General features: G+C 48.9%; 1 protein-coding gene across 1 annotated transcript; it reads right to left on the reverse strand.

Annotated features, from left to right (window-relative positions):
• Positions 1–8,402: 8,402 nt before the first annotated feature.
• LOC142554809 (uncharacterized) lies at positions 8,403–12,628 on the reverse strand. The gene is made up of 3 exons (XM_075665486.1): positions 12,598–12,628; positions 8,916–11,935; positions 8,403–8,726 (listed from the first exon to the last, which is right to left on the reverse strand). Exons 1-3 carry the CDS (start codon positions 12,626–12,628, stop codon positions 8,403–8,405), a joined length of 3,375 nt encoding a protein of 1,124 aa, XP_075521601.1.
• Between the last annotated feature and the right edge of the window lie 776 nt (positions 12,629–13,404).

Raw genomic sequence — 13,404 nt, forward strand, 5'->3', positions numbered from 1 at the left:
CGGCGTTTTTCCAGCATTGCTGGGAGATCGTTCATCAGGATGTGTTGGATGCGGTTTTGGATTTTTTCCGAGGCTCTCCCCTGCCCCAGAGCTTTACTGCCACCACGATTACTTTGATCCCAAAAGTCGAGGGTGCTCGGGCTTGGTCGGATTTCCGTCCGATCAGCCTGTGTAATGTCACGAACAAAATCATTTCTAAGTTGTTGTACTCTCGTTTGCGGGCTGTGGCGGAGAGACTCATTTCTTTGAATCAGAGTGGTTTTGTTCCGGGACGGATGATTTCTGATAACATCCTCCTTGCTCAGGAGCTCACTCATAGTCTCACTCTTCCCACTCGTGGTGGTAATGTTATTTTGAAGTTGGATATGGCTAAGGCCTATGATCGGGTCCAATGGCCTTTCCTTTTTGCTGTTTTGCGCCATTTTGGTTTCTCTGAGCAGGTTGTGGCGTTGGTCTCGGCCTGTATTTCTCATTGTCATTTCTCCGTTAATATCAATGGTTCTCTTTCGGGGTTCTTCGGTTCTACCAGGGGCCTCAGGCAGGGAGACCCATTGTCCCCCCTTCTCTTCATCTTAGGGGCGGAGTATCTTTCGCGTGGCCTTGACAGACTCTACTTGCGTCATCCTGCTTTCAGGTACCGTTCTAGTTGTGATCTTTTGATTTCCCATCTGGCCTATGCTGATGATATCATTATTTTTGCCAATGGTGGGTCTCGTGGGATGCAGCGTCTTTTAGATTTTCTGCATCACTATGAGAACTGTTCGGGACAGCTGGTGAATGCTGTCAAGAGTTCCCTGATTCTTCCTCCGCGATGCTCTGAGCGCCTTCGCTCTAGACTTTTGCGTATCACTGGCTTTGCGGAGGGGCATCTGCCGATCAAGTACCTAGGAGTTCCCTTATTTCGAGGAAATAGGACGTGTTCTCATTTTGAGCCCCTCTTACAGTCTGTTAGGAGGCGGCTGGAGGGTTGGGAGATTCGTACTCTTTCTCCAGGGAGCCGCATGACCCTCATTCGTAGCGTGCTCCTCTCGATGCCCATATATTTGTTTCAGGTTGTTCAGCATCCGTTGGCTGTCATGGAGAAACTTGAGAGAGCCTTTAATGCTTTTCTTTGGGGGTCTAGGCCCTTGGAGAAGAAATGGCATTGGGCTCGTTGGTCTCGGGCTTGCCTCCCCGTGGAAGAGGGGGGTCTTGGCTTCCGCAGATTGAAAGATCTCGTGGATAGCTTCTCCATAAAACTGTGGTTTCGGTTCAGGCAGGGATCTTCCCTCTGGGCCAAATTTTTGATGAGGAAATATTGCCTCTTGGCGCACCCAGCTTGTGTCTCTTCTCGTGGTTTTATCTCTCCCACTTGGCGGCGTTTGCTCCAGATCAGGCCTCGTGCGGAGAGTGGTATTCGCTGGCGTGTCGGCCATGGAGATCTTTCATTTTGGGATGATTGTTCTCCGAGAGAGTTAGCAGTAAAGTCATCCATTTTCACCGGGTTGCCCAAAATCTTGGCAAGGGCAAAAAGGCTTTTCTTGTTAAACAGGTGAATGGGCAAACCCGGGAAACGCACCCAAACCGGGGCAATGGGAGATTCTTCCTGAAGATTAAATTCCGGGGTCCATTTGGAAAAACGGATCCCGAGAGGTCCAACCATCATCTGCCCACGCGTCCAGAAGAACGCATAATCCTCCTCACACTGAAGTGACAGGATCAGAAAACCACGAGGCAAGAATCTCAAATCAAAAGATCGCTTCAATCCCAAACGAGCAAATGCCGCAGAAATACTCGAGTTAGGGACTAAGGATCTATTACCAGAAATCTTCCCAACTAAAGAAAACTTAAAAGGTTCGGTCAGAGAAGACATTACCTAATCCGGGAATAAAATACCCGGTTTCCCATCCTTAAGAGTCGGCAGGGGCATTTCATCCATAGCATTCACTACATCTCCAAAGCCATTCCTCCCCGAGCGAGGTGAAGTAGGAGCCAGAGCATCCCTAAATGACACCGGAAACGTCTTAGTCGCCCGAGAATCAGATTTAGAAGCCGAACCTGAGTTGTTGACTGCCGAGTTGACCGGCGAGTTGACCGGCGAGTTGACCACCGGAGATGTACCGAAGATCGGCGACGGCGAGGAGGTCATAGAACCGGTCTTCAATCCACTAGAACCGGGCATAAAAGGGGTCGATTGAACCATAGAAGGGGAGGAAAATCGATTTTGACCTAGAAATTGGGGGTTTCCGACCGGTGGTCGGAAACCTGAAATTGAAGGTGGCAAAACTCGACCCATGACTGGACGATTATAGCCTAAAGAGGAATCGAAGAAATAAGCCGGAACAGTACCTGAAATCGGCGGTGAAGTGGACGGAAACTCACCGATTTGGGGTTTTTTGATCGGCGGCGGATTTTCTGAAATTGATGGAATGATTGGAGAGCCCATGGAATGAGGAGTATACGGTAGTGAGGAATTAGCCAAAGGAACCGCCACGCCGGAGTAATTTGAGAAACATTCCGACGCAGCTAGGGTTTGAGGTTGGAAATCAGTAGATCTGAAATTGTCGCCGGAGGGGAACACCGTTGACGACGGGGCCTGTGGCAGTGGAATCGTCTGGACCTCACGATTCCAGATCGGGGCTTGTTGAGGAAAATGGTGACCAGAATCGGCCGGACGAAGCGGAGAAGAACTCGCCGCCGCAGGGAACAGTGCTGGCGCAACTTGTGACGAAGATTCCGGTGAAAATACTGAGTTATTGAGAGTGGGGCTGGTACCAATGGAACCGTCTGCTCGAGGCGAGTCAGATGGTGGGTAGTTGGCGCCGGGAGGAACAGTGCACGGCGACGACGCGATTTTGGACGGGAATGGCGAGATTTCGGTCGGGAAATTAGAGGGGTTACCGGACTTCATTTGGACTGAAACTTGGACAGGGTGGTCGCCGTGAGGAGGCGGTTCAGGTGGGGTGGTTGGCCGGCCGGGATCCGGCGGCGGCGGCATGGCAGCGTGTAGGCGTGAATAGTGACGGGTTTAGTGTGTTTTTTCTCACCTTTTACTGTGTGTTTTTTCAGAGAAAATTTTTTGGGGGCAAAAGGGTCTCGGTTTGGTTTAGGGTTTAGGGTTTAGGGTTTAGGGTTTTTTTTTTTTTTTTAAATCAAAGTTTATTTTTATACAACAAAGAGCAGTACAAATAAAACCTAATGGGAGGGAGACTGTGTCAAGACCTCCGCAAAAGGCTATACAATCACAACATCAAAACAAAAATAACGACATACTACAACAGGGCAACCCGAAATACAACAGAACAAAAAGCAAACAAACCAGAGGTTGCCTCAGAATACATCAATCAAAATAAAACAAAGGGTGGGCAAGGAGAACTCTGCAGTGAACGCCCACCTCAAAGCATATCAACCTGAATCAGGCGGTCGCCCATAAGGTAACCCCGCCTGACTCTTCTGAGTCCTGTAAAACCGGCGCTGCTGTGAGCGCGTGCGACCGGGTAGTGGCAAGGACTGACATGCAGTAGTAGGAGGAAGAGCCAAATCAGCCTCTCGAGAACCACTCCCAAGGTCAATCTGTAACGGAGTAATGGGACCAGAAGCTGTAGTAACAACCATCTGTGACGGAGCAGTGGAAACAATCATCGGGTCTATCACCACGGGAACAACATCAACCGGAGAAGAGCTCGACCCAGAACTAGACCCCTGAGCACCACCTGCAATAACGGAAGTAACAACCACTGAAATGTCCTGAGGAGTAGGCATGGTAGCCACCACAACCTGAGGCACCAATGGAATATCCTCAACAATAGCCTCTAAAGAATGAGAAGAGGACGATGGGCATGAAGATGAACCAACACCAGAATCAACACCTGGGAAGGAATCTCCTGTAATAGAGTGAAGAACCTCGAACTGGTTACTCGAAGGAGAAGCCAGAGGAGTAACCTGACTAGAAGCCTGGCGACGCCTACGTCGCTGCTGAATCCATCCTGGCTCAGTACTCCCAGAACCAGGACCACTAGAAGGAACCAAGTCATGCAGAACACTGTGAGGCTGACCCGAAGACCCTGGATCAGCCGAAGAAGTATGAGGACGCTTTCCCTGATCTTTGGAACGGCTGCCAAAAGACCTAAAACCAGAACTAGAACAGCGCTGCACAGAATGGCCTAACATATGGCACTCCGTACAAAAATAGGGGACTTTTTCATAGACCACCCCTAAAGTCTGTCTGTGACTGCCCCACCCCACCCAGATTTGATCCGGACGAGGTTGCAACACATCAATCTCAACGCAAATGCGGGCAAAAGAGCCTCGAGAACCATCAGCTGTAATCTCATCCACCATAAGAGGGTTCCCTAAAATCTTACCAATCTGATAAAGACACTGCTTGTCATATAAATGCAGAGGTAAATCAAGAATCCGAACCCAAACCGGAGTAATCGAAGACTCGGCCTCAAATTTAAACTCTGGTGTCCATTTAGAAAAACGAATCGAAACTGTCCCGATAGAAACAAACTTTTGAGACCATAATTTAAGAAAATCTTCCTCAACAGAAAAAATAATAACCAAAAAGCCTCGGGGAAGAAATTTCACGGTAAACGAGCCCATGAAGCCAAAATGGGAAAAAGCAGTCATGATAGCACTATTGGGTGTAACACCCCGGTTCCCTGTAACACGGCCAATGAACGAAAATTTAAAAGGCACTGACAGGGAAGAAATAACCTGATCCGGGAAGAGAATACCCGGAATACCATCCACAAGAGTCGGCTCCGCAGGCCCACCCAGCATGTCACCAAACCCTGCAAAGCTCTGTTTGGCTGGAGGAAGAGCAGTGATATCTCGAAATGAAGCCAAAGGAGGGACTGGTGAAGGCGGAACAGTGGCCGAAACATCAGGAGCAGAAGAACATGTAGGTTTGACCTCCGATTGACCCCCGGCCAAATATGGCGAGGTGACCACCTGAACATCACTACCGACCAGAGACGACGATGGGAGCACAGAACCGGTACCCAAAAGAGAGGAACCGACCGGCGACAGAGGTGATCCACTCGACTTAAAGAACCCAAAAGGTATTTCGACACCATTATGCATGATAGTACCTAACAGTTCCGCATGAGCGGGCAGTTTAAGCCGAGAAGGCAAACGAACTGTAGAACGCACAGCACTTACCGGAGCAGCAGTACACAAAGGCGCTACTGCCGAGTCAACACGGTTGAGTTGACTCGGAGACTCGACCGCTTTCACCGGTGAGTTTCCAACCGGAGCAAAGCTAAAGGCCGGTGACGATGAGGAGGGACAGGAACCGGCCACTAAACCACCTGAAACGGCCGAAAACGTGTTGAACCGGGCAGAACTCGGCGACGAACTCGCTTGAAACCCATGAATTTGGGCGTTTTTGATTGCACCAACATTTGCTGAAATTGATTGCACCATGGAGTTACCCATGACTTGTAAAGTATACGGTAAAGAGGAATTGATAATCGGAGCACCGACGCCGGAGTAATTGGAAGACGAAACCGGCGCACCTAGGGTTTGAATGGTGCCAAACGTAGATCTGAAATTCCGTTCACCACCGGACGTTGTTGGTAACGGGCCTTGACTCATTGTAAGCGCCTTATCATGGGGATTCCGGATCTGGGTCTTGATCGGAAAACCATCACTAGAAACGGCTGTAATCGATGAAGAAGTGGACGGCGACGCGGTGAACAGTGCCGTCGGGACTTTGCCGGTCGATTTGGAGAAGCAAACAGACTCCGATTGACCTGAAAGTTGGACACGAGGATCGACTGGTGAAGACGGTTCCAACGGTATATCACTCGATACCGGACGATGCACGGTTACCGGCGCGACAGATTTCGCCGGAAATTGCGCAAATTTCGGACATTTGATCGTGCAATTGGCTGAGCAAACGTGCTCCGATTGACTTGAAATTTTCACAGTAACCTCGTCTTGCCGAGGCGCATCCGATGGTACTATTGGCCGGCCGGAAACCGGCGCCGACATAGGGGCGAATGTTAGGCGATTTTTGACTTTTTTTTTTGGACACTATTCACTTTAGGGAAAATTTTTTAGGGGCGGTTTAGGGTTTAGGGTTTAGGGTTTTTTTTTTTTTTTTTTTTTTTTTTTTTTTTAGCTAAAAAGTTTATTTATTAACAAATAAAACCTAACGGAGGGGGACTAGACCAAGACCTCCGGAAAGGCTATATCACAATCATAACATAAAAACAGAAATAAAGACATACTACAACAGGGCAACCTGAAATAAAGCACAACAAAATACAAACAAACCAGCGAGTGCCCCGGAATACATCACACAAATAAAACAAAATGGTGAGCAAGGAGAACTCTGCAGTGAACGCCCACCACATACCGCCAAAAATACGGAAAACGAAATCAGCCTGGATCAAGAGGTCGCCCATAGGGCAAACTCGCCTGAGCCGCCTTCTGCCTATAATAACGCCGCTGCTGAGATCGCGTACGGCCCGGAAGTGGTAGAGATAAACATCCTTCACTCACTGAACCCATCTCAAATTCTGGCAGAGCAGTAGAAATAGGAGTATCACCCACAGGATCCGGAACAGCAGGGGCAATCTCAACAACCGGAACAGTAACAACCACAGGTGCAGTAACAACTGCTCCAGAAGTAGATGCCACCTCAACCATATCCGTGGCCTGAGACGAGATAATCGGATCCAAATCATCGTGAGACGGACTACTCACCGCAGCATTCTGCTCTGCCGCAAGCTTACTAAGAAGGGACTTAAACCTCTGGGGACGGGGTTTAACGGTACCCGAAGTCTCACCAGGACCTGAAGCAGTGGGTAAATCTTGCAGTATCTCATAGTAATTCTTCGTCGAAATGGGCCGTGCCGGATCTTTCCTCACAACAGGTCGGCGTCGGGGACGCTTGGAAACATGTGCTATAAAATCAGTATCACCGGACTGTGGCGGATCAGACGCAACACCCTGAGGCTGCTCGGAAGGAGCCGGAAGCGGGGAATCCGATGCAACACCCTTACCATGAGGTCGGGTCCGGCGCGGGCGAGAAGACTTTCCATTACGAGAGCAAAAATCAAGTGAATGGCCCAACAACTGGCAATGAGAACAATAATGGGGAACTTGCTCATAGACCACCTCCACAACCTGACTATGATCACCCCAACCCACCCAGATACGCTCCGGACGAGCCTGAAGAACATCAATCTCAACACAAACTCTAGCAAAAGATCCTCTAGTCCCATCAGCGGTAATCTCATCAATCTTAACTGGATTACCTAAAATCTTAGCAATAGGAAACAAGCTCTGTTTAGCATAAAGATGCAATGGCAAATCAATAAATCTGACCCAAACAGGAGCAATAGGAGAATCCGCCTCAAACTTGAATTCGGGAGTCCATTTCGAGAAACGAATCACTACAGACCGAATCAAAACAAGAGACTGAGTCCAAAACCTCAAATAATCCTCCTCACAGGAAAGGGTGAGAACCATATACCCACGAGGAAGAAAACGAATAGTATGAGAACCCAACAAACCAATACAAGAGAAAGCAGATAATATATCAGAATTGGGAGTCAAACCCCGGTTCCCAGTGATACGCCCTACCAGAGCAAACTTAAAAGAAGCAGAGAGGGACGAAATAACCTGATCCGGGAACAAAATTCCGGGAATCCCATCTCGAACAATCGGAGCGGGCACCTCATCCATCGATGCAGCAACATCAGCAAAACTCTGAGCCTGTGACGGTGGAGAGGAACGACGCAAAACATCCCTGAAAGACACCGCAGGAGGGACAGAGCGAGGAGAAACAACTGCCGGAGCAACGGGAATAGGAGAAGTCAATTGACTTACTGCCGAGTCAACCCGCATGGGTTGAATGGGTGACTCGACCGAGTCAACCCGGAACGGTACCACCGGAGGACCACCGTCGGCCGGTTTAGGGTTTTAGGGTTTAGGGTTTTTTTTTTTTTTTTTTTTTTTAATAAAACACCGCCGATAGCGGGGGGGTTAGGCGGACCCCTACCTGTATATATAAACACAAAAGAAATACAAGATAAGGCCTAAAGAGAGGGGAGGTATACCAAGACCTCTCTAAAAGCGAGTCTGACAACACATAAAACATAAAGACATAAAACCTAGGGTGGCAAATACACGTGCCAAAATCTAATCCCTAGGAAAAGCGTATAATAAAAATTAACATATAAGAGCAGCGCTAAATACATCAAAACAAATCGAAACATGTCTAAACTGTAAAGATCCGACTCAGATGTAGGTGCAAAAGACAACCAATTGTACCCATCTCTGAGCCGTCTGTCGCTATAAGTCCAACATGAAAATGGCGTCCTAGTCCGAGATCGGTCGCAATCCAGCTGAAGTAAGAGAAACTTCAAATCCCCAGAAGAAGGTGAAAACGTATGGAGCTCATAACGTCATAAATCCAAGCGTGACTGGAACGTTGATATAAGAGGTAGCCAAGAGATAACATGGAGAGCCACCAATGCACGTAGCAAAAGCAGAGAACATATAAATCCCGACATGAATGGAGCTCTGGGCCAGAGAAACCACTGAGAGAGATCATCCAAAGCCACCATAAAACCCGGCAAGAGAACACAAAATATAGAAAGCGGCGGCCAAGGAGAAGCCTGCAGAGAGCGACCGCCAGAGAACAGGGTGGTCCAAATAAAAGCACCAATGGAGAAGGTGCGAGAGTCCACCCAAATCCAAAGAAACAAAGCACTCCAAAGAGACAGTACCTGCAAAGGAAAAAATACATATAGATATATATAAATATATATATATATATAGAAATAGATCCAAATAAAGGAAGGGGCTGCAAATAGCTAAGAACATCTGTATCTAAGGTAGGGAAGCCCGGAGATATCCGAGCGGGTCAGTATGGATATGTGTCTGGGTAGTGAAGGACCTAACTCTAAGGTATAAACCCTAATGGTATGAGCCCTCGCCGCCAACGCATCCGCCACCGAATTTCCCTCCCGAAAAATATGTGAAAAATGAACCGCCCGCCCCCTCAAAAGAAACAGAATCCGAGTGACTGTATGATGAAGGTCCCAATGACACCGACGAGAACGCAGGATCTGAAGAGAAATCTGAGAATCGGTCTCAACCCAAAGGGGAAAAAGACCGAGATCGGAACAGATAAGAAGGCCCCTCCAAACCGCCCAAAGCTCCGCCCGGACATTGGTCCCGACTCCGATAAACTCGCTGAAGGAGAGCACCACCCTGCCAGAAGAATCACGCACAACACCACCGACAGACGACTCCCCAGGATTGCCCCTCGAACTCCCATCAACATTCAGCTTAAAGCACCCAGGTGGTGGACAGAGCCACCGGACAATCGCTAACCTATGGGTCTGCTGAAAGGCAACAAAAATTCCCAGCGATCTCGCCGCCTCAAAGGCACCAAGCCAGTGCTTGGGCTTAACAATGAAAGCAGCATGGGCAAGTCGCAGATAAGACAAAATCTGAGACTTCACAGTCTCCCCAGAAATACGCAACTGACGGTGCTTCGCATCATTACGAGCCATCCAGAGAAACCACAAAACAATGAAGGGCAGAAACTCCTTGACGTGGCCCCCAGGTGCCCAATGAAGATTTCTCTTCCAAGCGCTAAGGAACAACCTGAGATCCCCTGTGCAGGGGATCCGGACACGAAATATGGCCCCAAAGAAATGCCAGACATAACGGGCTATCGGGCCATCAATGAAGACATGTGTAAATGTCTCCGACATATCACAACACTGGCATCGAGAAGCCAACTCAAAGCCACGACGTTGGAGCATATCATCCAACGGGAGCCACTGATGCCAAAATCTCCAAAGAAAAAAAGACATCGTGGGCCTCAACCAACGGCCCCAACAAGGAGTCAAGATATCAGAAACAGGGTCTCTCAATCGGACAAGCTCCCAAGCAGACCTAATCGAAATAGCACCGTCAGAACTGTGAATCCAAAGCGCCAAATCAGGCTCGCCAAAGGCAATCGGGGTCAAAGTAATCGCCTCAGCAACAGAAGGGGCCACCACAGCGCAAAGAAGATCGAAATCCCAAGCCCCCTCAGACAAAAAGTGAAAAACCCGAACATCACGGCCCCCACGGACCTCACACTGGCTGGACAGAGAAGTATCCCCAAACCATATGTCATCCCAAAAGGACACGTCTCCAAGGCCAACGCGCCAGCGAATGCCGGGCTCGGCGCGAGGTCTGATCCGTAGGAGACGACGCCAGGTGGGGGATATTAAACCACGAGGGAGAACAGAGGCAGGAGCATCCATCTGGCAATACTTCCGTAAAAGGAATCTCGCCCAGAGAGAGGAGCTCTGCCGAAACCGGAACCACAACTTAATAGAAAAGCTATCCACCAGATCTTTCAATCTGCGGAAGCCAAGACCACCCTCCATCACTGGGAGACAGGCTCGAGACCACTTGGCCCAGTGCCATTTCTTCTCCAGTGTCCGCGACCCCCAGAGAAAAGCGTTGAAAACCAGCTCAAGCTTCTCCATGACAGCAAGCGGTGGCTGTACCACCTGAAACAGATAAATCGGCATGGAGAGGAGCACACTGCGGATAAGGGTTATGCGGCTACCCGGAGAGAGCGTCCGGATCTCCCAACCCTCTAACTTCCTACGAACAGATTGTAGGAGGTGCTCAAAAAGGGAACATACTCGGTTACCCCTAAACAAGGGGACTCCGAGGTACTTGAGGGGCAAATGACCCTCCGCAAACCTGGTGATGCGCAAAATCCGAGAGCGAAGTCGCTCAGAGCACCTCGGAGGCAAGATAACAGAACTTTTGACAGCGTTCACCAGCTGACCCGAACAATTCTCATAATGATGCAGTAAACCCATAAGGCGCCGCAAACTACGAGACCCACCATTGGCGAAAATAATGACATCATCAGCATAAGCCAGATGGGAAATCAGGATATCACAACCAGAGCGGTACCTGAGCTCAGGATGCTGCAGGTAGAGGCGGTCAAGGCCGCGCGATAGGTACTCCGCCCCCAAAATGAAAAGCATGGGGGACAAGGGATCGCCCTGTCTGAGGCCTCTAGTGGAACCAAAGAACCCCGAGAGAGAGCCATTGATGTTCACGGAGAAATGACAATGAGATATGCAAGCCGAGACCATCTCCACAACCCGCTCCGAGAAACCAAAGTGTCTCAAAACCTCGAAGAGGAAAGGCCACTGGACCCTGTCATAGGCCTTGGCCATATCCAACTTCAGGATAACATTACCGCTACGAGTGGGGAGAGTGAGACTGTGAGTGAGCTCCTGGGCTAGGAGAATATTATCGGAGATCATCCGACCCGGAACGAAGCCACTCTGATTCGGTGAAATAAGTCTCTCCGCCACAACCCTCAGCCAAGAGTACAACAGCTTAGAGATGATCTTATTAGTGACATTGCACAGACTAATCGGACGGATGTCCGACCAAGCATGAGCACCCGCGACTTTGGGGATCAGAGTGATTGTGGTGGCGGTAAAACCCTGGGGGAGGGGAGAACCCCTGAAAAAATCCAGGACAGCATCAAAAACATCCTGATGAACATCCTCCCAACAATGCTGAAAGAACGCCGAGGAGAAGCCATCAGGCCCAGCCACACTATCAGGATGTATGGAGAAGACGGTCGCACGAACCTCCTCCAAAGAAGGGGTCACAACAATACCCTCATTCTCCACAGCAGAGATAACGGAGGGGAAGCCCGAAAAATCAGGACTCGCAAGCGCAGAGGGGTCACCAGTAAGCAAATGCTGGAAAAACGAGGCTCCCGACTGCTGAATCAACTCAGGAGACGTCAGGCATACCCCATTATCCCAGCTGCGGAAAATCTTATTCGCCACCCTTTTCTTCTTCACCAGGCTTCTCCTTGGCCGCCGCTTTCTATATTTTGTGTTCTCTTGCCGGGTTTTATGGTGGCTTTGGATGATCTCTCTCAGTGGTTTCTCTGGCCCAGAGCTCTATTCATGTCGGGATTTATATGTTCTCTGCTTTTGCTACGTGCATTGGTGGCTCTCCATGTTATCTCTTGGCTACCTCTTATATCAACGTTCTAGTCACGCTTGGATTTATGACGTTATGAGCTCCATACGTTTTCACCTTCTTCTGGGGATTTGAAGTTTCTCTTACTTCAGCTGGATTGCGACCGATCTCGGACTAGGACGCCATTTTCATGTTGGACTAATAGCGACAGACGGCTCAGAGATGGGTACAATTGGTTGTCTTTTGCACCTACATCTGAGTCGGATCTTTACAGTTTAGACATGTTTCGATTTGTTTTGATGTATTTAGCGCTGCTCTTATATGTTAATTTTTATTATACGCTTTTCCTAGGGATTAGATTTTGGCACGTGTATTTGCCACCCTAGGTTTTATGTCTTTATGTTTTATGTGTTGTCAGACTCGCTTTTAGAGAGGTCTTGGTATACCTCCCCTCTCTTTAGGCCTTATCTTGTATTTCTTTTGTGTTTATATATACAGGTAGGGGTCCGCCTAACCCCCCCGCTTTCGGCGGTGTTTTATTAAAAAAAAAAAAAAAAAAAAACCCTAAACCCTAAACCCTAAAACCCTAAAACCCTAAACCGGCCGACGGTGGTCCTCCGGTGGTACCGTTCCGGGTTGACTCGGTCGAGTCACCCATTCAACCCATGCGGGTTGACTCGGCAGTAAGTCAATTGCCTTCTCCTATTCCCGTTGCTCCGGCAGTTGTTTCTCCTCGCTCTGTCCCTCCTGCGGTGTCTTTCAGGGATGTTTTGCGTCGTTCCTCTCCACCGTCGCAGGCTCAGAGTTTTGCTGATGTTGCTGCATCGATGGATGAGGTGCCCGCTCCGATTGTTCGAGATGGGATTCCCGGAATTTTGTTCCCGGATCAGGTTATTTCGTCCCTCTCTGCTTCTTTTAAGTTTGCTCTGGTAGGGCGTATCACTGGGAACCGGGGTTTGACTCCCAATTCTGATATATTATCTGCTTTCTCTTGTATTGGTTTGTTGGGTTCTCATACTGTTCGTTTTCTTCCTCGTGGGTATATGGTTCTCACCCTTTCCTGTGAGGAGGATTATTTGAGGTTTTGGACTCAGCCTCTTGTTTCGATTCGGTCTGTAGTGATTCGTTTCTCGAAATGGACTCCCGAATTCAAGTTTGAGGCGGATTCTCCTATTGCTCCTGTTTGGGTCAGATTTATTGATTTGCCATTGCATCTTTATGCTAAACAGAGCTTGTTTCCTATTGCTAAGATTTTAGGTAATCCAGTTAAGATTGATGAGATTACCGCTGATGGGACTAGAGGATCTTTTGCTAGAGTTTGTGTTGAGATTGATGTTCTTCAGGCTCGTCCGGAGCGTATCTGGGTGGGTTGGGGTGATCATAGTCAGGTTGTGGAGGTGGTCTATGAGCAAGTTCCCCATTATTGTTCTCATT

This window comes from Primulina tabacum, chromosome 8, assembly GCF_025594145.1.
Source record: "Primulina tabacum isolate GXHZ01 chromosome 8, ASM2559414v2, whole genome shotgun sequence".
Lineage (NCBI taxonomy): Eukaryota > Viridiplantae > Streptophyta > Magnoliopsida > Lamiales > Gesneriaceae > Primulina > Primulina tabacum.